Raw genomic sequence first — 24,381 nt, 5'->3', positions numbered from 1 at the left:
AAGACATATTACAGCGCTTTTCACTGACAATACACACCGCACTAATACTATATATTAAAGGTAGGCCTACTCACCAAATTACAGTAGATTACATCAATTGTTGTGCCTTACTGTACCTAGATACGAGTACGGTAATCAGTTATCTTCATCTGTTTCCTGTTACTTGCCCAATACACACTTTCTAAATTACGTTCAATGTCCATATCAGAGAAATTCAGGAATGAAAATGACGTTACATACGAGGTTGATGCATTTGTGCATGTTGTACTAAGCAAGGTATAAAAACAGTTGCTTTATGAGGAATTAGTTCGTACCATTGAATATTTGATGCAATAGACAAGGTGTCGCAGAAACCGATGTTGCTATAACCAAGTTTTACTGTATATGGCATCAAGCAACTGTTCACAACATTCACAGCAAAAATCTTTCTGTCACAGATCAGAAGGAATTACAGCAAATATATAATAAAATGAATTATTTTTTCATCACTGTATGTAAGCATGAAGATAAGTAGAAATTCAAGTTTACTTGTGTAATTAAAAACAAGTTGGTCAAGATTGTTTGAACCACATCCACAAAGTGTAAACCGGCGCTCACATGTTGCTATAACAAACTTTGCTCTCTTATGTGCTTCGAATAGTAAATTTCATAACATGTTTGGGTGCTCTCTGTTTGATCAGCTGCTAAAAACAGGAACTCAGTAGAATACTGAAAAATTTTTTGTCCGTATAAATACATCTTTGGATTCTGATTGTTACAAGTCATTTTTGCAATGAAAAGTTGGAATAATGTGCCTGTTAGTTTCTCCATGATTGTGCAGCTGTTTGCAGGTAACAACTGAAGAACCACTGACCAGATTGTCATGAAATTTGGTACTGGGGAACTTTATGAAAAATGGATGCTTTAGAAGAAGACTTACATGCTTATCTGATTGCATCCAGAGTTTAGCTTTCTGAACAATTACTGGGGTGAAAAATGTTTGAATGTATATTGTATAGAAAAACTTGGCACAAATTTTATGTACAGTACAGTATGTTATCTTTGAGATCACTGAACAGAGTTGATTTTTATGCTGTGTCATACCATGACCTAGGAGCCATTTTGCTGATTTTGGTAAAATTGTAGGTCTATTTAAGAGCCCAAATTAACATAAAAAGGAATAGGCTTTGTGTCTGTACATCCTTGTGCCTGTCTGCCCATCTATCTCACCTGTTTCACACTATTTGTAAGAGAGATTAAAATCTTGGCAATGACAATAGAAGAAGAAATTTTCCAAAATTGTTGTGCCATGTGTACATTTCCTAACTTATTCTCTTTTCTTTTTTTTTTTTGTAATTGTGATGGGCACAACTTAGAACTTTATAATAGTAATCCTTCAGTAGCTGACTGTATCTTTTACAGCAAATTGCCTAACAACATAAAGGAAAACAAAAATCAGTTCACAAGGGAATTGAAGAAGTTACTTATTCAGAGGTGCTATTACTGAACTGAGGACCATTTGAACGATGAATTCTCGAATATTTGTTATTGACATAAGCAGAAGTATATAGTATATACTGTATAAAATGTTGTATATTTTATATAATTTTTTAGTGTTAAGATTGTTGTAATTTAATAATGTATATTAGTTGAAAGACTTGTCCTATATCATTGTATCATGATGTACAGGATTAATAAAAGAATGAATGAATATTTTTTCTCTCAGTTCTGAATTAAAATGGCTGAAGATGATGCTCTTCCAGCAAATGCTTTCCCTGTATCAGTGATGCATATGGTGAATCCTTCAACGTTCTGGGTGACTGAGCCACTGGGGCAGGATATGACAAAGGAAAGAGAAAAGCTTACTTGTCTTGAAGAAATGCTTTCGGGGCATTGTCGTCGTAGCTATGAGGGCGTAAATTACATGCCTGAAGAAGAAGAGGTGAGATTTCTTTTCATGCATTGATTATCAAACCTGTACTGACTTTAGATGTATGAACATCTACATTTTTTAAGTCTTATGAATTTGAATTCATATTTAAATGTAACTTAAAATTATTGGTTAACACTATAATGTTTTGCTTATTTTTACCCATAATGTTATGAAGTGTAAATTCAGTGTTTCATGTAATTATACAGGTTTTTTTAATATCTCAGGCTTTAAAATCTGTAAAATTTCTTTGTAATTGGATGTAATTATGTGAAGCTTTCATAGATTGTTTTACACACTTGGGAAATTTGTTTGTTACACTGAAATATATGCCATACAACGTCCCATAAGATCAGAAAAACTTTATGCAAACAAAGAACAAAATTGTTCAGAACCTTGGTTAAAATTCCTGTAGAAATTTCTTCCGACTGTGATTGGATGGCAGTTTTCAGTTTCAGAATTGTTTTTGCATTTTTCTTAAACACCTGATCCTTCAAGTATCCCATAGATAATCACAAGGGTTTAATTCTGGTTAAGTTGGTGTCCATGAAAGTCCTGCCTCAGGTAGCACATATTGCTGGTTTGACAGGATTGTCCTAAAAACGTAATAAAGAAAGTGAAGTATGGCATTTTTAGTGTGAGATCTGGCTCCGTTATGTTGAAGCCAGGCTGAATTTGGAATGCCATGTCCCATAAGGAACAGGACAAGTTGAGCAGTCGGTGGACTTAGGTGAACATCAGAATCGACTACAATTGATGAACATGGGGCTGAATATTCAGATACTCAGCGATGCACACTGTACTGTAACTCTTATCTTGATGTAGTGGATTGGCAGTGGTAAGCCGTGGATTCACAGATGTCCAAAATCAGACATATTGGTCATTATTGCAACCATCCAGGTGTGTGTTTTGGGGAACCGTGTGTCATTTAAGACACCAAGATTGTCCTTCAGTAGTGTTCTATAGTCCCTCCCAAAAGTGGAATATCTTGTTATTCCATCTTCTGACAGTGGTTGACTCACCTGCATTTTGTATGGAAACAGTGAGAAGTTATCACAACAGATTTTCCATGCAGTGCTGGTTGAGACCCCAATATGTTATGCTAAGTGTCCATTTATGTAATAGAATAACTCTTAATTTGATTTGTTTCATTCTGGTCCATTACACTTAACAATATCATGAAAATTTAAGCAGTTCTGTCTAGTGTGACTGGTGACTCACTTTTCAGGAAACTCTTAATTCCCCTATAATCTTCCATGGTCTCATTGATTACTGTCAGATTACTGAGATATTCACTATTTGATTTTTGGAGCTATTTCTACATTCCCTTGTTAAAACTTCCTTTAATGAATGTTCATTATATCGTGAATTTTTCATGCCGATACAGATTATCATTAAATTGGACTTTCACTATAGCTATATAATTAAGGTTTGTAAATGTTGTTATATAACATTTTTTTAACCAAAAGCAAATGTAATATATGAATCCATGCAATTGATATCTAACATGATTTGCTTTACAATAGTAAATTTGTATCTGCTGTACATGAGCATCAAGGCCAATGAGGTATGCAAAGCATCAGAGATACTTGTAAAACATGGAAACTCAAGTCTGTAGTACATTTTTTCACTTTTGTTCTCACTGGCAGAATTTGAGTCTTAGCAGTCACTTTCTTGAGAATGACTCAAAAATATATACAACTAAAATTATTTATCTGATCAAGTTCTGAAAATTTTCTAGAAATGCTTTTTGAATCACTAATATTTCATAAGTTAATTTTAGTCTTTTGAATAAAATAGGAACTTGTATATTACGAATTAATTTTTTCAGGAGTCCTGGCATGAAATTAATGCTGGATTTGTTTTGTGCATGAATTGGTAGACAGAATTACCTGACACTGAACAGAATTGAATTCAGACAGTGACCCACCAAATGTTGAACTTCTCAGTTTGGAGGGTGTTCCTGTCATCTGCTTCATTTGGCAGAGATTTGGACTGCTAGTGAAAATGACAAACCTGTAGCCTAAAGTTTACAAATAAAAGCTATCCAGATAAAGACAGACACTGAAAATGCTGTCTATTGTTGTCTGGGGAATGTTTGAGTCTAGCAGTGAATTTATTAAATTTTTCTTTAATTTTGTCACAGCAGATCTTAGAATAGCTACTTGTGAAGCAAACTTGTGTGTTCTTTCCCAGCCCACACATATATCCTCATCATTATGTTGCGTTAACTCATTTTACTGCGTTTACCATATGTAAAATCCATATTAGAATGATCGTTCATGTGTAATATATATGTGGAAAATGGTTCTGCAAGGAATGCAGGTAGCAGATTCTGGCATAAATTTCAGGGGGTTGCCATTCCACATAGAAATATATTAATAGAATTTTAACTAAATTAACATGTGGGGTTATTACTGAGCTAAAAAAATAGGGGAATTGAAACACCAAATGGCATTTTAAGGGAAGCTAGGCTTGAACAAAGGGGAGGAAATGATTTTATTGCAAACTATAGTAGCCAGTGTAGGCCATTTAAATGACATAAATGGTTAAAAGATTCATTAATATGTCAGTTATTGATTTTTCACAAGTTCAGTGAGATGTGGGATTGTAAAGTGTGGTAAATTATCAGTATGTAAATATTAAAATTAATGGAAAGATGTACTCCCGTATAGTATACACATCAAAATGCATTCTCTGCCATATTGCATACCTCGTTTTCTTTGATGCGCATTTATTGTAGATGCAAATCTAATGTTGCAAAACCAGTCACACTGACAGATATTTTACTGCACAGTTAGGCATTATATTTACGTAAGAATGTTTTGGAAGTTATAATGCTATGTAGTCTATTGAAAATCAACTCACATTTTAGAAGAGTATGCCACCCTATTCTTCAGGGCCAAAGAATAAGCCGAGGGAGAAACCAGGATGAAGCATGTAGCAGGTAGATTGTTGGTTGATTTTCATTGGACTACACAGCATTCTAATCACTGCAGTGAGAACTTCAGATCCAACATTATTTGGACTTCTTTATTAGAAATAATGTATCATATCAAAATTCTTTCAAATAAAAGTTATAGGTCTTAATGAGAATTACGAAATATATTGTTGCATGTTGCCTATGTAATGCAAGAAATAAATTCACACAGGTTTCGGATTTGGCGAATATGTTTATTGAATGCTCACTTTTACATTAGTGAGTACAATTATTGTCACTTTCAGTATCACACTTTCTGCTTCTGCTATAGTCAAAGCCAAACTGAAGACTGACTACTCTTCTAAGATCAGATTCAAACTGAACTGTTCTCGGCAACTTCTGGAACTCAACTGGTCCCTTCGAAGCTGGACATTTGTAACCTGGTCTCGGATAGAATGTAGACACCTTCCAGTTGGTTTCCTTTATCTTCTACTGTGCCACTTTCATATGGCAGCTCGTCCCTCTGCAGGCGACGGCCAGTTGTTTTCGGCCCTCATCCTGATTCTGGGTTCAATCCTTTACCTTTCCTGCAGCTGTCTTTCAGTCCCTACAATGAGTCATTGGTCCTCCAACCGGCATTATTTCAGCATCTTCTACGGGAGCCTCTTCTTTTTGGGCCACCTCAGGTGAGGTTGGCTTTTGTCTTCCAGATGTGCCTCCATCATTTGGCAGGCCATCGTCTCTTTCTGAAAACCCTTAATGTCCGCTAACCAGGCGTCCATCTTTGCCTGGTTCATCCGAAGCGGTTGCATCGTCTATTCTCATCTGGCATCTGGTTTTTCTTGGTTAGCATTCCTATCCACTCTCATTTCTTCTCCGCTTGCTTTCATGTCTTCTTGCATGGCCAACAGGAGTTCCATCATTTGTTGTGATTCCATTTTTTTTGTAGCAGTGATGTAGCACTTGTGCTCTTGTTCCAATAATTTTTCTTTCCAGAATCCAAGCAATCCCACTTCTGACACCAGTGTCGCGTGTTGCCTGTGTAACGCGACAAATTCATACAGGATTTGGCGAATTTATTTATTGAACGCTCACTTTTACCATAGTGAATATGGTTATTATCACTTTCAGTACCACAGTTACAGCTTCTGCTATAGTTAAAGCCAAGCTGAAGAGTGACTACTCTTCTAAGATCAGATGCAAACTGAACTGTTCTTGGCAACTTCTGGATCTCAACTGTCCACTGTCAACACAATTCAACTCAACTGGTCCTTTCGAAGCTGGAGTTTTATAACCTGGTCTTGGACAGAATATAGCGCACCATGTAGGACCCTTTGGTCTCGGCCGCTGTCATGCAACGAACCTTTGTGTTGTCCTTTCAACTCTGGGGAAACACGTTTGTTGCTTAAGGTATTCCTAGGCAACGGCCCACTGTTATTGCATTTCCATGGAAGTATACCTTGCGGATTCCCGGCACTAGACAATATGATCTATCAGTTTTTTATACAGTTAACCTATTTGAGAAATTTGGTAGCTTTCAGATTGTTCTTAATGTATAGTTTGCTGATGTGCGCAGAATTTAAATTTGCTTAACAGTGTTTAGTGTTGACTTCCCTGGATGAAATGCCGTCAAATCCCAATCAGTAGTTCCAGAGATAAACATGTGGATGCTCAGACATGACCTTACAGTTATGCATTAATCTCATACAAATGCAAGGAATGTGTAAAAACTGTTGTCTTTATTTCACTACAGCTGGTTGCTGTGCAACATCCTGAAACAGGTCGCTGGCACAGAGCAGAAGTGGAATATGTGTTACATGAAGCTAAGGGCTATGTGTACAAAGTATTCCTTGTGGATTATGGACTTTCAATCAAAGTGCGCAGCTCTGCAATCAGGAAGCTGCCTTCAGCCTGGGTTGACTTGGACTACCAGTCATTCCAAGTTGTGCTTTATGGGATTTTACCTACGACAGTTGACATGGACTACAAAGATATGAAAATGAAGAGAAAGTAGGTATAGTATGATTAATGTAACTGTTAATACTTTGCATGTTTCAGTTAATGTATTTTCTTTGGTAGAACAGGGTTTTGGGGATATTTTTTTTTTTTTTGTAGAATGAAGCATGTCATATAAATGTATATAAGATTTTTAGCACCATCCAGTGTGGTTGATAAAAGTTGTGTATTTAATGTTTCATCTTTTACTTGTTTTGGTCAAAAAGATCTTCAGAAGGAGCACCTCTCTAAACATTTACATTCATGTATTGAAATTCTTTTCTAAACTTTTGTTTGACAGTCTTAAGAGGCGAATGTTCAAGCTGAGCATCAGTTTTGCCTAATTTGTCTTAAGTACCGTATTTACGCATGTATAGGCCGCACATTTTTTTGCCAAAAATTCAAGAGGAAAACTGGGGTGCGGCTTATATTCGAAATATTCGAAATCACACTTCATTTAAAAAACGTTAAACGTTGCCAAATTTCAGAATAATTTCTACTCCTGAAATAATATTCCAAGAAAATTATTTTTTCTATAATTTCTGTCTGAAAATTGTGCTGCGGCCTATACATGCACACGGCCTATACATGCGTAAATACGGTATTCTTTTTGCCAGTGACAGAAACTGGTGCTAGGCATTTCCAGCATCTGCTATAACATAGATTACATTGTATTTGAAATGTGTTAGGCATCAGGTCCGTTGATTGCACTAGCAGTCCAAATTTCTGCAGTCCAAGCATGGAAAAGGAGTGTCTGATAATTCCACCAGAGTGACATAACAGTTTGTAGGAAGCTCTAAGATCAGAGTGTGCAATTAGATTATTTTGATAAATTTCATGCACTTGTATTAATAAAAATGAAGTCCATACTTGATGCCATTTTCCTTGAAACCTTTTCATTAACCGAGTTATCATTATATAAAGTGATTGTTAGACATTTATTTCTGTTTTTTGTAAGTTTATAATTTACAATTTGTATTGTCATGCGTTAATGACTAGACATGGGATTTGAATTGATAATTGGATTTATTGAATAGATATAACTTGTAACTAAAAATAATTATAATGTAACCACTAATATACACACCAAGTCAGTACAGCATGCACTGTCTCAATCTGTTATAGTGTTCGTTAGTTGTTGCTTGGTTATAGTTCCCAGCAGTGGAGATTCTTCTCTCATATTTATATCGTTGTTGGCTGGTTACCATCTCATAACTAACTGATGACTGATATCTCACAACTTCTGATCCCTGGCTGGCTAACTTCCCAGTGGATCTCTATACAGAGCCTCAACATGGACCACATAGAAACACTGTGTCCAACAGTTCCTCTGTTGTGTGTATATCCTTTGCCATGGACATGTGTTTGTCATCAATTCTGGCTCCACTATTCCAACTTTTAAGTGTCGTGTCACAATATATATTATCACGTGTTGGGTATGTTACACGATGAATAACTTCACGTAGCCTTTGGATTCAACAGTTATTTATTGAACTCATTCATCCACACTTAGAGTTAGGAATACAATTACTGTCACTTGCAGTATCACAACTACTGCCTCTACTTCAGTGCTTATACCGCCTTCTGCGGATGCGACATCTCAACTGTCCTTGGCTGTGGCTGGATCCCTACTGTCTTCAACCACGACCATCCCAAGACTATCCTTGCTAATGCATTACCTTCTTATATATCCGTGGCCGTTGCTATGCAATGAACCGTCTGTTGTAAACGTGGAGACTCACTGTTAGAATTACAATACTGCTATTGTTACTTCCTATGCAGGGGTCTGTTATAGCGTTTCTATGGAAGTAACCTTTCTGGATTCCAAACACGTGACAATATTTTCAGCCAATAATTAAGCCATGATTGTGACTAATAATCTAATGCTTTGTCTTATGCTGAGACAGCAGTCTGTCACCCCTTAGAGAAGTTTTGTATGGTTGTTAATTTTGAGCTATATTCTGCAGTACATGCCTTCTGGCTGAATGACTTCCACATATTTGATAGACTGTTGCAGGTGCCTGCCAACTAGAATTGTATTAGAGCAGTGATGATGTTGCAGCTTAGTTTAAATGGTGCAAATCCGTTGAATGAACTGTGTAATTTCGGTAACACAGTCCATTTGAATTTTTATTGTTATATCTAAGAATAGTAGCTCTCAGAACTGACTTTTTCTTAGCATCAAACCATGGACTTGTGCAGATGTGTGCGATGCATGTTCTATACTTGGATTTTATATTGAAGTTATAGAATGAAATAAGAGCTTCTAGACAACTAGTTAAAGTGGTTAACATCAATTAAAATTCTGATTGAATACATTTTAGGGGCAGAACACTTTTAATTACACAGTTTTGGACTTCGAAACTGCCAGCAGTGCAGGTTAGTGCCAAGGTTTTTTGTGTTGTACATCTCTACATGCTTCAGAGTACTTTCACGGTGAATAAGTTAAACTCTGACCATTGATACTGTAGTTTTAGCTGTTAATTCTCGTGTTCTCCAGCTCCTTAGCACATTCAATCATACTTTCTTTCCCTGTCGTTAATTACTTTTTCTAGAGTATACCTCACTGAACCCATTCCTTCATTAATTGTTTTTAATTCATTCATTCCTAATAACTGTGACAAGCAGAGATGCACTGAAGTATGAAAGGTTCATCCACATATTCTAAGAACTGTCGTGTTCACTGTTATAAAAGTTCATGTTCCACAGATGATAAAAACAGTGGTCACCCCTAACAGAGTTCAATATATGGGTATGTTATCACATAAACAGATGAGTATTACTGTCAGTAGCATGTCCCGGGGGCTGCTATCCTGACTGAAGTTTCTTGTTATTTTGTCAAGTCTTTCATGAAACTGTTGAGGCAGTCTCATATTCTAAGACTGTGATTACCTCCTTCCACATTGTTTCCCATTTGACTTTCACATGTCGTAGCATTTGAAAGTACATAAACAAAGAATTAATAATTACAAGAATATTATATTACAGGCTTTATGAATCCAAGTCAAAAGATTATAGTCAGAAATATAAAAATGTGACAGTAGGATCTGTATGTGCAGTGGTTGAAAATTAAGACTCAGTGTTCCATGTAGTGTCTGTTCTTTGTTGTTTTCTCCTTAGTATATTGTCTGAAACCTACCAAGGTACAGTACTGGGCCAACTAGAGGTCAGTGTTTTCTGAGAAAATTTGTGCTCATAATCACATTTCACTATCCTTTTTCTCTGAGAAGGCTGTGTAGTATGATGCTTTATGCTTGTTGTCTTATATTTATTCAAAGTTATTTTTCATGGTTGCAAGAAGTACTGTATTTTGCAGTTTCATGAATTACATTCTGCGAGTGTCACGTGTAAGATCACATGGAGCAGTTCATGTGAAGAATTTAATGGATATGGCCTGGCAGAGCATAGAAAATTGTATATAGTAAGATTTTACATCTGTTCCAAAGTAATATATTTGTTTTGTCATTTCCTTGCCTTTATCTGCAGTGGTAAAGTAACTAATTTTGTGGATTAGATTTCTCAAGAAACGGTAGCTATTCATCTGGTCCCGGAAGTCTCCTGTCTTTACAGAATCTGAGGTTCGCTACCATAACCACTACCACTGAATCCTGTACTGAGTCAGTTGTATTCAGTTTACACCATCAATTCTTCATAACATCCATTTTAATGATAACCTGCCATCTGTGCCTAAATTTTCCAATATATTTTTTCTGTTCAAGGCTTCCAACTAATAATTTATAGCCATTTTTCTTCTTCCTGTGTTTTGTACATGTGCCATCCATCTGACTTTTCTATATGCCAGTTGTGTATTTTGAACTTAAATGGGTGCCAACACCAATCCCCCCCCTGTCTTTGGATTCTGAAAATGGTGGCCATGTTATATTGAAGTAGGAGTTGGGATAGCTCAGTTGGTATAACTGTGGACTACAGGCTGGAGAGCTGGGGTTCCAATCCTGGTAGGGGCAAGATTTTTCTCTTCTTCACAGTGTCCAGATTGGCTCTGGGCCCACACAGCATCCTTTCCAGTGAGTGCTAGGGGCAATTTACCCGTGGGCAAAAGCTGACCTCTCACCTCCATCTAGTGCCGAGGTCAAGGATGGTGGAGCTGTATCTCCACTCCCCTGTATGTGTTCATAGCATAGTGCTTAATTAATTAAGCAATGGGGCAGCTTTACCTTTACCATTATATTCAAGCTGGTTCCAAGACTGAGTCTGCATGGAATCAGTAATGCTTAATTGGTGTATAATGTGATGGAAAGAATTCTGTAATGCACCTATACTTACTTATGGAGCTGAGCCCTTCTTGAGAAGCCAAATCTGCAGCTACTCAAGAATTTCTCTGCATTTTATGGAACCTGAAGGTTCATTACTGTGTTCACAAGAGCCCTTCACGGGTCCCTATCCTGAGCCAGATCAATCCAATCCATCTCATCCCATCCTATCTCTAAGATCCATTTTAATATTGTCTACCCACCTACGCCTTGGTCTTCCCAGTGGTCTCCTTCCTTCTGGCTTGCCCTCCAATATCCTATATGCATTCCTCATCGCCCCCATTCGTGCTACATGTCCTGCCCACCTCATCCTCCGTGACTTGATCATTCTAACTATACTTGGAGAAGAGTACAAGGTATGAACCTCCTCATTATGCAGTTTTCTCCAACCTCCTGCCACTTCATCTCTCTTCAGTCCAAATATTCTCCTCAACACCCTGTTCTCAAATACCCTCAGTCTGTGTTCCTCCCTTATTGTCAGAGACCTAGTTTCACCCCCATACAGAACCACAAGCAAAATTATAGTTTTGTATATTCTAATTTTTGTATTTTTGGACAGCAGACGAGATGACAAAAAGTTCTTGACTGAATGGTAGCAAACATTACCAGAGTTCAGTCTCCTCTTAATTTCCTCCTGAATCAGGTTTTGATTTGTTATCATCGTTCCCAAGTATTTGAATTGTGTCACATTTTCAAAACATCTGTTTCCTGTCGTTATGTCATGATTTTACCCTGCATTTTGGTGATGAGACAGCAACATATACTTAGTTTTCTCTGTGTTAACTTCTAGACCAACCACCTGACTTGTGTCAATTAAAGTTTGTGTGGTTTTCTTTATGGTGTCTTATCACCTAGTAGATTCACATCATCGGCATAGACCTACAGCTGATATGTCCCATTTAATTTCAGTCCCACCTGGCTTTCCTGGACCTTCCTAATGGCATATTCTAAAGTAAAGTTGAAAAGGAGTGGTGATAAAGCATCTCCTTGTCTTAGACCATTCTGGATAGTAAATTTATCAGACAACTGTTTACCTATACGGACTTTAATATAAGTTTTGTTTAAACACATTTTAACCAGCTTAACTAGTGTCATGGGTATCCCAAACTATCAGAATATTGTACAATACTTCCTTCCTAACTGAAACATGGGCTTTCTCGAAGTCTCCGAAACGGTGATGTACTGTCTCATTGTACTCCCATTTTTTCTCCAGTATCTGACGGATGCAAAAGATCTAATCTGTAGTTGATCTGTTATGTCAAAACACACACTGATGATCCCCAATAGTGGTTTTAAACTTCCAAAAATTACTGAACTGGAGTTTATTACGAGTTTTTGTGTATAGAGTACAAAGATCCTAACTATCTTGCAACCTTTTTCAGGCAGTTTCTAAATGCTGATTTTGCTCTGACATTACACGCACAAACCAGAAATAAAACCTTATGTTGATACAGCTAGCACACTAACAGGAGCCAATATGTGAAAGGAGTAGGGCCCTCACATATTGTATGGTCTGATGAAGTACAAGAAGTGATCTGTCCAACAGATGTCAGTAGGGCATGGGAAGAAAATTGAGCGATTTCAAAACCTGAGGGTGGGAGTGACAATTTTGATCAGGGCAAGAGTATGAACTAAGATTATGTAATCTTTGGTTGCTTCCTTTCAGAGTTGCAAGTAACTGGACACCTGCAGCTGGGAGGTTTGTCAAGAAACTTTTGGAAGAATCTACCAATTTCTGGCTTGTATACAAAAAGAATATCAGGAAGAAGATATATGGTGACTTATTTGTGGAAGTGGAAAATGAAAGCTTGAGTCTGATTAATGAACTGTGTACTAAAGAATATGCAGTATACTCAGAGGAGCTTTTTGAAGAAGGTGTGGAATTAGTTTTATAAATGATATGCATGTGTGAGAATGACTTTTTCAGTTTGACACGAAATCAAGAAAAGAATTTGAAAAAATAACCAGAAATGAGGTGAGAAGAGAATCTTCTCTGTTAGACTAATGTTTTCACCATAATCACAGTTTATAACACTAGCTACTAGTGTACTAAAGAGTATGCCATGTCCCTTCTGAAAACAGATGCTTTATGAATGAAAAATGTTTGTAAATCTCTGTAAAAAATTAAATTATGGGACCATATAATTTTCTCTGTAGTCTGAAAGGATGATGGAGAGAAGGATTTGCCAACCTGTCATTCTGTTGCATGCTATTATGCAAAACAGGAATAGTTACCAGAAGATTCTTGAAGTTTGGGACTGAAAAATTGATGTTCAAGTTGTGATTGAGATTTTGTCTTGATTTTATTTTAAAAATTCAAGACTTACACATGTGTAATAAATGAGTTACAGAGTAAGAAGTATTATGGGGCAGGCATAGTGACTGTGTACACTTTGGAACTGGAAGCTTAAAATACCAGAGAGATGGAACAGTATCCTCTCATTTTAATTAATACAATACAATTTCAACAAACATTACAAAAGCATAAATATGAAAGGAGCATGTAAGATTTGAGGCTCTCATGGCGGTGACTATGAAGAAAACAGTCTTCTGGGATTTGGCACCATGTATATGTTGTGTTAACCGACATTTCGGAGGAACGTATTGCCACCATCTTCAGGGTGGAAGGAAAAATATAAGAAATCCGCAAGCGAAGAGACCGTGAGAACCGGTAAAAGCTGAAGATGGTGGTGATACGTTCCTCCGAAACGTTGGTTAGCACCACATACACACGGTGCCAAATCCCAGAAGACTGCTTTCTTCATGAAAGGAGCAGTTGGGTCTTTAGGTTTGACAGTATCAGTAGATTCTTCGGAAAATGCGTATGAATTGAAGTCTTTGTAGCAGTTTTGTAGTTTCAGAATACTATTGTAAAAAGAGGATGCAATTTCAAGAGTATTTTATTGGTTTCATTATTATCAGTTTGATTTTATAAACAGAATGTGCATTATAAAACTGTGTTTCATAATGATGAAACTTAAAATTTTTGAGAAACAGGTTTGATGTATGAGATATTCATCTGCCGTTAGCATACACAAATATTCCACTGTATAATGTCTTTTAAATTATTGAGTTCAGTATAGTGGTTTCATAGTTCTTATAGATCATGTGACAAATAGCATTTTGTCAAAGAGAATCATCTTTAAATTCTGCAAGGACTTAATTCGCTAACGAGAATTTTAAAATTGTTTGTAATTAACTTAAATCTATTTATTTTATCAAATCTTTCTCACTTCTGTGGATTCAACGTGGCATTCTTCCATGTACCAGGCTTGGACTTGTTCACTGTAACATAGACAGAGCAGTGTCTGTTGTGATGAATGGTATTTGTGTAATCGTGTGTACATATTCTGCTCTATAAATTGTAAAAGACTACTGTGAAGCTTCCAAGTAATTGTATTTATGTTTAGAACTGGAAAAGTATAATATGCAGACACCATCACCGCAGATCCCAGTTTGTTCTGAAGGTAGCAGGACCCAAAACACTAGTCACGTCTCTTCATTGGGGGACACCAGTAAGCTTCGCCACATTCAGGTATTTATTCTTCTTCTGTTGTTCCTCAGTGAAATTTTAAAGTTGACAAATGACTGCTTTGATTAACATTACCAAGTATTGTAATGCTTCAAAGATTTGTGAAAATTGTTGAGGCATTTTAGCAATTTTCTTATACATGGACCTTTGCATGTGCAGGTATGGACATTTGCCCTTTGTTCATTGTTTTCCTAACATAATGTGTACTGAAATATTAAAATTTCTTGTTTATTGCGACAATATCATGAATATGTACAGGACACTGAAAAAAAACTTCTCCTGAAATATGAAAGAAAACAAAGCAGTTTGACATGAATATACACACTAGGCAAGGAATGAAAACTTTGTGAGTTGCTGAACATTTCACAAAAACCCTGTGATTTTGTCTCGGAGTAAATGAGGTATTATGTTGTAAAAGTGGGGAGTTATTTTTTATATCCATGTATCCCTGTTGACAAAGAGCTACTGGAATTCCAATTTATAATATGAGTCTTTCTGAAAATAGAAGTATACTGAAATAACATAATTGCTTGTTTATTATGACAGTCATGAATATATGTGCCTGATGACTGAAAAGGAAGTAATTAAAAGTGCTGATTGTTTGTTGAGGTTACCCATTGATCTGTAGTACCTCTTTGTATTTCTGACTCTTAACTGAGGCATGGAAATTAATTCACTGTAAGAAAGTGATGCAGGTAAATTTAAGTAAAATTAGTGCAGCTTATAATGAAGACTTCCTTATATCAACATCCATCAAAACTGGCAGTTGTACTTATGGAAAACCATCACATAAAACTAGGTCTTTTCTCTGGCATGTTCATTGTAACAATTGTTTCCTAACTAGATGCCTCTTTTTACACATAACTTTTTGTACAGAGTATACTTGTTGAGTGGCTGACTGCTAAATTTGCTGCTGACTTTCACCAGGTTTTGCTTCCTTCATTGTTTCTGGATAGCAGCCTGTAAAGGTCCCATTAATCCACATTCTTTGCAGTGCCCTTGCCTAGGAGAAAGCTCTAAATGTGAACAACTTACACCCTCAGAGTTTTAACCCCTCAGAAATGTATGTGACGTGGTTTCCGTTGCACCATGCATTATCTTCCCCTTCTTCACGCAGGTTTCTTCTTCCCCCAAGTTTCCACTGGCATATGTGGAACAGTGATGTCACGATCTTAATAGTGTGCATCCTGTTGTGTGTTATAAATAAGGTCTATAAAGTATGCAGTCTACACAACTATTTTGTATTTCGATGTTTTGGAGGAATGTATTGCCTCCGTCTTCAAGGTATAAGAAATCTGTGAGTGATGAACAAGTGTGAGCAGGTGTCTGTAGACTGAGTGCCAGTCAAGACACATAGCTATATAAGAACATGAAGGGAGGGGAGAGGGGTCACATGGGAAATCAATAGAGAGGAGAGGGGAAGGGTCTAGGGAGATGGGCCAGCAGGTAGCAGGCCAGAGCAGGTATAGGATCGTGTTGGAGGGGGAAGGGAAACGGAAGGTCACCACGAGAGCAATGACCCAATATCCTCATGGCTATTCCTTATGCCCTGAAGATGGAGGTGATACGTTCCTCCGAAACATCAGTTAACAAAATGTCTACACGATGCCACATCCCAGAAGATGGCATTCTTCATAGTCACCACCGTGGAAACCTCAAATCTTATATTCTTGGGAATGTTACAGAATTTCATTTGTAGATTGGTGCACCGCTGTAGTTTATTAAATTTATGTTTCCAGAACACGGCAGCGTGACTTGTGTTTTCTGTTATTTCCCAACCATATCAGTTTTTTTTATTGCTAGTGGGGTGGGACTAAGTCCCTTGTACTGTGGCCACTTCTGGCCTATTGTACCAGCCCCAGATGATAGGTGAGGGTGATTGTGGAGCAATTGGTGGAATGAAGATTGGCAGGGGAAACCGAAGTACTCGGAGAAAACCTGCCTCAGTGCCACTTTATGGTTACTTATAAATAGCTGTCACTTTTAGATGATGTGGTGTTCTTATGCTGATTTCCCCCTCACCCCCATCTTATGTAGTATGCATGAGAAAGTATAGTGATGGTGGAAATAATTGATTTCAAGATTTTGATGGATTTACATGTTCTGCAGCCCCCTCTGATTATAAAGTATTTTTTTATATGTAGTATGTGTGTGCATCACACTAGTGCCTGATTGGACAAATTTTATTCATACTCGGTATTCAAGCGTTACCCATCAGGTTGGTGCCCAGTAAATGTGAACGTTCCACTGCCACATCAGAGGTTCTTTAACTGGACCCAAAAACACAAAATGTAAACTTCCTCAAAATTGCTGCAATGATTTTTATTAAATTATACTAATTTATAGAGACTGTAGTCCTAAATAAAACTGGTACCTTGAGGAAAATAATGGTACATGAACCAGGGGCCCAAATGCAAAATGCTTTACCATTCAGATGGATTTCGTTGTAGTCTGGTATTCAGCTACCGGTAATGGTGTATCGAGCAACAGTAAATTTCATTTCCAAAGTCCATTTTGGACCCTCTGAACGTTACATAGCATGCCAGGTTCTTGACACCAAAGTAATCCACTGTTATTCTGACTCTGTTAGATCACCATACACAGATGGTGAAGTAGAGCGCTAAAGTTAGAAGACACAGTGCAAGAGGATGCTGCAATACAATATTATGAGCTAACTTACGTGTATGGACTTTTTATAAATTTTGCTAATCAGCAGGTTTATTTTATTTTTTTTTTTTTTTGTTTTCATAAAGGATTACATTCGAGAATGCAGTATTCAACAGGCAAAGAAAGGTAAAAAGAATGAATACCAGATTAAGGAAATGAGAAGAGAGACCGAAGTGACATCTACAGATATAAATGTAAGTTTCAACTGTGTATTTTCTTGTATGGTGAGGTGTTCATATCATATCCCTGTTTGAGACAAGTCATTTACCCACATGCCCTTCCAAGTTAGTACATTTGATAATAGCAAAACTTCGTTAATTTACATAATGACATTGTCATTTAGAACCCATGTGACTAGGATATGCCTTCTGGACAGTATCTTTCATCAGCAGTAAACAGAATCCTATTCGTATATGGTGAGCAGAAGCCATTAAGGAAACAAATTTAACTGGCTTCAGTAAAAATATTCAGAATTTATTGTGAAAGACATATTTTGCCTGCAACATGTTTCAGTTATTTAATTAGCAGTATCCATCGTCTTCACAGTGATCTGTCATCTTATAACAAAGTCTCTTCCAGTCTTCTCTGTCTTCCCATAAATATTGGCCTTATATCTGCATCTGCCTTTCCTTCTCTGATTTTTATAGCTCCCCTTAGTGCTTGGTCTCCCACTTGTTGTTGGTCACCCATTTTCATTTTTTATGCAAAAAGGAAAGGTAGAGCTATCACTGTAACAGTACATGCAGGCCCATAAGGTTGTGAGATGTCAAGGCTCCCACATTTTCTAGACGGTCGGCTCACATATGGTGATGAGGTCAGCCTTACACCCCAGCCACCATGTTAAAGACCGACCTTGCTAGTAACATAGTTCTGAGGGGAATTTTATTCGTAATGTGTATATAGCATGTCCACTTTGCTGCATCCTCAGTTTCACCAATATGCAGTAAACTTGATACAGTATGTACTAGTTCAGTATGCATAATCTAGTTGTGTTATTATAGTTAGATATGATGAGCTGAATATGTATCATGGATTAAGAAATTTCAAAGGTGGCTATTGGGAAATTTAAGAGAAAACTGGAAGAGTAACATTAAAATGGACTACAGATAATTGTGGAGTGTTGTCAGTAATGAAGGAGAGAAGTAGTGCAGATAATTGAAAACAATCCACAATCCAGATGTCTGGAAATACCGTCCATGCTAGAGTCAACCCCCCCCCCCCTCACATAAGTCACTTGGGTCTCGTAGTTATTTATTTATTATGCTCCTGATTAAACAGTGAGATAAATATTCCTCCAATATCAGAAAGCAACTCCCTTTCAGTTGTATGCCACAGAGAAGCAAATCAATAAAATAAAAAATTATATCAGGGTGAGATGATGTACAGTCTNGGTAACAAAGATAATGTACAAATCAGACATATCAGCGAAGTAGATTCTGTTAGCAAGACGAAGGGAACAATTGAGAAGATCTGTGTTTTGAGTGTATACACCTGATGATGGCCGTTTGCGGCCAAAACATGTAGTGTAGAAGAAGGCAAAATGAAAGACCTACAATAAATTGTTACACTTAGGATGGAATTTTTATTATATATCATATAGAGTGTAACAGGATGCTTAAATATAATATTCTACTGAATATCATTGTAAAGCATCATAGGTACTTATTACTGAAACAAGTATAATGGGTAATGGTAAAGAATTATGGGATTTTGCAAGTCCCATAGTTTATCTGCAAAGTGAATGGTCTGCTCATTTGTAACTGAGTATACTATGTAGTGGAATATAGTATGATAGATATTTGATTAAACTTGCTTTGAATATGGGGAAGTAGCAGGCTGTTCCTTTATAGTAGTGTTGAATTTTATTATTGTGATGCCTGATGGGTGAATAACTATGTGTGCCTTGTTTGTTATTGAGTCATTTCCATTATTTTGTTTTCCAGGAATGTGGTGAACATTTTCAAAATGGTCATGAGAAGCCACTTGGCTGTGGAATGATCGAAAGAATGGAGAAAAGTACATCTGGCATGCATTCAAAATTAACAGTAGGAAATGTACAACAAGGAGAAAAGTGTAATGAAAATAGAAGTTTGAAAGCATCACATGAAGGTGAAACAGTGGCATCTTCAATGCTTGGTCTGTTAGATCTGATTGATCATAAGTCAAATCATGATAGCAAATCTTTGAGTGAAATGAGTACTTCGTGTAATTTACCCCGTGATGGTAAGAACTTTTCGTGCACAAACTACTTTCCAGCAGGAGCCACATATAGAAAGTCAAAGGATCCAGTAGTCATAAACAGTAGATCTCTGAGAGACAAGGGAACACATACTTTTGATGCAAGAAATGGTTCTTATTCAGTACAATTTAAAAATACAAGAAAGCCCGGTTCTACTTTAGGCATGATATTGCCACATTATACACCTGCACCATTAGACACAAAAAGAAGTGAAATACAGAGTTCAGCTGTGAAAGTTTCAGAAAATTTTGAACAAATTGAAGCAGAGAAACAGCACAGGCCATTGTCATTTTTGGAGTGTCTACAAGGGAAAACGAACAGCATGTCTGAAAATGGTAGTTGTAGGACAGAAAAAGGCAGTGATGTGCAAGAAGATGTTACAGAGAAGGAAATAACTTCAGTTTCTACCAGAAATATTTTTCAAGACATTGTGAATAGTGTGGCAAAATCAACAAAAACCAAGAGACAAGATCTGCTTGATGATGTAAAGAAGAACTCTTTGTCTCCAAGCAGTATTCCTGACATGAAGGCAAGATTACCCCAGACTACACTCAAAGCTATGTTGAAACAAGGAACTCCAGGGAATGGTATACAAGCCAATTCAAATTCACTAGCAAGGTAAGAAACAAACAATGTGCATGGTGAAGTAAACACATTCTGTGTATCGTATGTGTATTAAAACCCTTGTTCAACCTGCTGAGTAGGATCTGTGTTCTGGTTCCTTATAACTGCAGCTAACTGCAGCTTTAATTAGATCTTTTTCTGATATGGACTGTAACTTGTTTGTTAATACTTCATGTTTATTTGACTGTGAGATCATTATCTTTTCCGGTTACAAATTTTAAAGAAAATTAATTGTATACCTTCATTCTGTGGTGCATATTAAACTTTGAGAAGTCAGTAATGACTGAATTGGTAAAGAAGTGTCTGGCTTTTTGCAAGGTGAGGGTCCATTATCATGTTCAAAGGAACCTGCTGTTAGCCCTCTGCAGAGCCAGTTGAATCCACTTCACGTCGTATGTACCTAAGGTCCATTTTATAAGTGTTAGGTCATCCACGTCTCCTTTCATGAGATTTCATGCCCAAAATGTGATATGCATTTTTATTTTCTTCCTTAATGGCTGATCACCCTCCTTTATCTATTCACTGTTTTAGTGCCAACCCCTGGGAGCAGCATATGCTGAAAAATCTATGCCATGTTTGCTGAAATTGCAACCCTTGGGTAGAAAGCCTCTACTTACCACAAGTCTCATGATAGATATCACTGAAATGTTTACGGTTCTCAACAAAACCTAGAACATATATCACTTTAAAACGTTTGTGTTTTGCTATGCTTTCTGCTTGCCCACACACGCACCCATACACATGCAGTATATCGCTCTAAACATTTGTATTTGACCTGTGTGTTTTGTGGGGATTTTTTAAGTTATACAATTTGTATTTGAACATTGTGTCAACTTACAGGCACTGAATTTATATATTATTATTATTGTGGCTCGAGCACTCCAGCTGTATGGACGTGTCATGCTTGTGTTCCCACCCACTTGAGTGCCTAGTGTATCTCTGTGTGCTGCTGATTAGGTATGGCCAGTAAGAACCACTGTCTGCTCTGTGAAAAGCTGTTTTACAGTAAACAAAAATCTATTCGGTGTGTCGAGTGCAATTTGCACTTTCATTGTAATTGTCTGCCTACTTGTGTGTGGGAGACCATTGTGAGTGAAACCACCAGTAAGTCTGCTTACAAGTGTGACAGTTGTATGAAACTCATGGGGGATGCCACAAACGAGCTTTCCTTCTGCAAGCGTTACCAGAATGAAGCAATTTCTGCAGAGCTATGGTGTACTGCTTTGTGTATAGGGGATAAAGATTCTCTCACCTTGCAGCTGGAAACAGTTTGCACTAATGGAATCTGTACCATGGAAGTGGTACAATCATGCGTCGTGATGGTGTTGAAACTCAGCAGTGAAGTTGAGCAGCTTAGAATCAACAGTGAAGCCATGAAGACGCAACTGCGCAAGCTAAACAGGTGCCCTCACATGTGCAATCAACATGGCATGAGGCTGCTAATTCTGCCATAACTACAGCAAAATCATACAGAGATGTTGTATGTTTATACATTTCATTTCTCAGTTCTCAATAACAACTTAGATTTATGTTAATGAAATTATTATTATTATTATTATTGTTGTTGTTGTTTGTTTGTTTGTTTACTTGTCTGCATTAATGTGTTTTTCCTTCAGTGTTTGCCTGTAATTTGTCTTTGACTTTATGTTGTGATTGTCCATAATGTAATTACTTGTATCTACACTGTGCTCTGACTGTAATTGGCCTTGCGGCTGTTGACTCGGCACATAAATAATAAAGAATTGAATTGAGTTATGCATTAATTTCAAACTATGTATCCTAATTTTTATGGCCTTTCAGGAGATAGATTAGCAGTTCCACAAATGTTATAAAGACACTGCATGGTTCTTCTTAATGATGTTATGTTAGGCATTCTTTGCAAAGTAAATCCATGCAAAGACATGGCACATAATTTCTCATATATGATTGACCTTGATTATTTTACCTTGGAAATGAAATCTCTTGTTGCTTGGTATACCATTGTTTGTTGCTACATACCAAGCCACCATGAAATCCGTTCAAATGTTAAAGCCTTTTTTTTTTTGACAAAACGAATGTATTGCATTATGCTACAAGTTGGAAGGTCGTGGGTTCAAATACCGATGATGTCATTGGATTTTTTTCAATTGACCTAATCCTTCCAGCCGCACTATGGCCCTGGGGTTTACATAGCCTCTAACAGAAATGAGTACCAGGAATTAAATAAATAATTTTCCTGGGGAGTAAAGCGCGGCCGGCGCGTAAGGCTGACAACCTTACCGCCATCTTTGAGCTGACTGTCTAGATAATGTAGGACCCTCAACGTCTCACAACCCTATGTGCCTTCATGGCCTGTTACAGTGATAGCTTTACTTTTTTTTTTTTTACTTAGGGCTGCTGATGCATGGATTATTATTTTCCTGTAGATAGCTTTGTACAAATTTATTTAGGGACATGATGCCAAACTTTACTGAAATTTAGTCCAAATCTTTTTGTTTTGTGGCCAAGTTTTGGAGCTGGAATATTAATGTTCATTGGTCACCGACCTATAGTGGATAAACCCTTGAATATGAAATATGGGTGAAGTCCATCCTACCTGTCGGACACTAGCAAGGCGCACATCTATACATACATACAGACAGATGGCACATCGCAATCACTTTTTCTTATTGAGGGGCGCATCAGACATGTAGGTCCATTAAAATCTTGAGATTGCATTTTTTTTATCAACACACTACATTGCATGAGACAATACCAAGAAGTTATGGGAAGTACTAATTGCCTCCTCTCCTTTCACTACAGACTGAGTATTTGATATGGCAGTTGTTGCATGTGTAGTCATTACTGCAGGAATATGGTTACTGAGCCACTGCCTAGCAATGGCCATCTCTTCTGGATCCACTGTTCTGGCTTTCAAGCTTCTTGTCACATTGCTCCCTCTTTCAGGCTGCTCATCCTGAACAGTCTGTAGGCATGCCACTATTTCTTCCCTCTCTGGGTGTGCCTCTGATGTCTATAGCCACATTATGATATTTGTCTTGACTTCTGTTTCTGATTATGTCCTGTGTTCGTTCCTTGTGGGTTAGGTCTCTCAGTGCTGTTCTCCAGCCATTTCCTCCTTAGGGCTGCTTGTCTCAAGTAAGTATTCCAATGTTTTTAGGGAGGAAACAGACACAACAAACAGCAAGGTGATCTCATAAGCCTACATTCATTTTCTTAAAAAAGGAAAGTAGGCTAAAAGTGAGGACTGGAAGTCATATCTGTAGTCTCTCTGACCTAGTGTTAGCACCTACTTGTATACCATTCGACAGATTTTCTTCAAATTTTATATGGGAGACTTTCACAAATTTGTTTGGGGAATTCTGATTTTGAGCCACATTGCTCCACAATAAGGCCTGGTTTACATGAAGTCAAAAAAGACTCTTTCATGTATTCCATACACCTTTCCACAGATACTGTTGAAATATTATGTGGGAAAATTCAATTGCTTGATGTTAGCTCTTTCTAATGGACCAAACAGAGTAGGTGTCTCCCATCCCCTCACCCAAGGATGGGAACAGATCCAGTTTCCAAAATGTTGTGTTCTGTAGAATACTGGATAGTGGATGTAAAAAACCCAGTAATCCCAAGTTCCCAGCAATTATGTAAGTTTTGAGTAGATCAGAAATGTTTAATGAAAGTTTACATGAAAGCCTACATTCATTTCTGTCTGTGTCGCTAAATATTTGTATGAGAGACGAATGTTTCAGACATAAGTTGCAGAGAAAGATGAGAGACATTTTATGTTCAGTACACTTTCTCTGTAAGTTTTTCAGATACTTGAAGAAAATTAATGCTGTGAATACATTTTTGATCTTTCATATTTAGCAATCAAACATGCCTTCCAGAATAGAATCCCAGTTAGGAGAGGAATAGAGAGAGAGACAAGAGAGTCTTTAGTGAGTTTAGATTGCATTAAGGTTCTGTTTGTTTATTGTAGTACCCTGTTATAATCAAACATTGAAGCATATATTAAACAATTTATATACAGGATGTAAATAAATATACAGGGTGTCCCAGGAGGAATGTGCCAAACTTCGGGAAGGTGTTCCTTATGTTAAAGTATGCCGATATAACCCAAAACACCTATGTCCAAAGTTGAACGGTTACGGAGATAATGGCCCGAGAAAAGTGTGGTCTTCTTGCAGGTCCACGCACTATACGTATCTGTCAGCTGAGACCCTTATCTGTTTGTCCTTGAGTGCC

At 37.2% G+C, this 24,381-nt stretch overlaps 1 protein-coding gene across 3 annotated transcripts in view; it reads left to right on the top strand.

The window, feature by feature from the left end:
* LOC111862260 (putative ATP-dependent RNA helicase TDRD12) overlaps nt 1-24,381 on the top strand; it is an 85,978-nt gene that overhangs the window by 1,002 nt on the left and 60,595 nt on the right. For all 3 annotated transcript variants that reach the window (XR_004512782.1, XM_023847500.2, XM_023847501.2), the window contains exons 2-7: nt 1,706-1,921; nt 6,583-6,839; nt 12,762-12,970; nt 14,506-14,630; nt 17,381-17,488; nt 19,238-20,151. Coding sequence is in view for 2 of the 3 variants with exons in the window: in XM_023847500.2 (XP_023703268.1) it covers nt 1,718-1,921; nt 6,583-6,839; nt 12,762-12,970; nt 14,506-14,630; nt 17,381-17,488; nt 19,238-20,151 (1,817 nt within the window). In the remaining variant the exon portion in view is untranslated. The remainder of the gene's footprint in view (nt 1-1,705; nt 1,922-6,582; nt 6,840-12,761; nt 12,971-14,505; nt 14,631-17,380; nt 17,489-19,237; nt 20,152-24,381) is intronic.

This window comes from Cryptotermes secundus, unplaced genomic scaffold (assembly GCF_002891405.2).
Source record: "Cryptotermes secundus unplaced genomic scaffold, Csec_1.0 scaffold88, whole genome shotgun sequence".
NCBI classification, from domain to species: domain Eukaryota; kingdom Metazoa; phylum Arthropoda; class Insecta; order Blattodea; family Kalotermitidae; genus Cryptotermes; species Cryptotermes secundus.
Note: the sequence above shows the minus strand (reverse complement) of the source record. Positions and strands in the feature narration are given on the sequence as shown.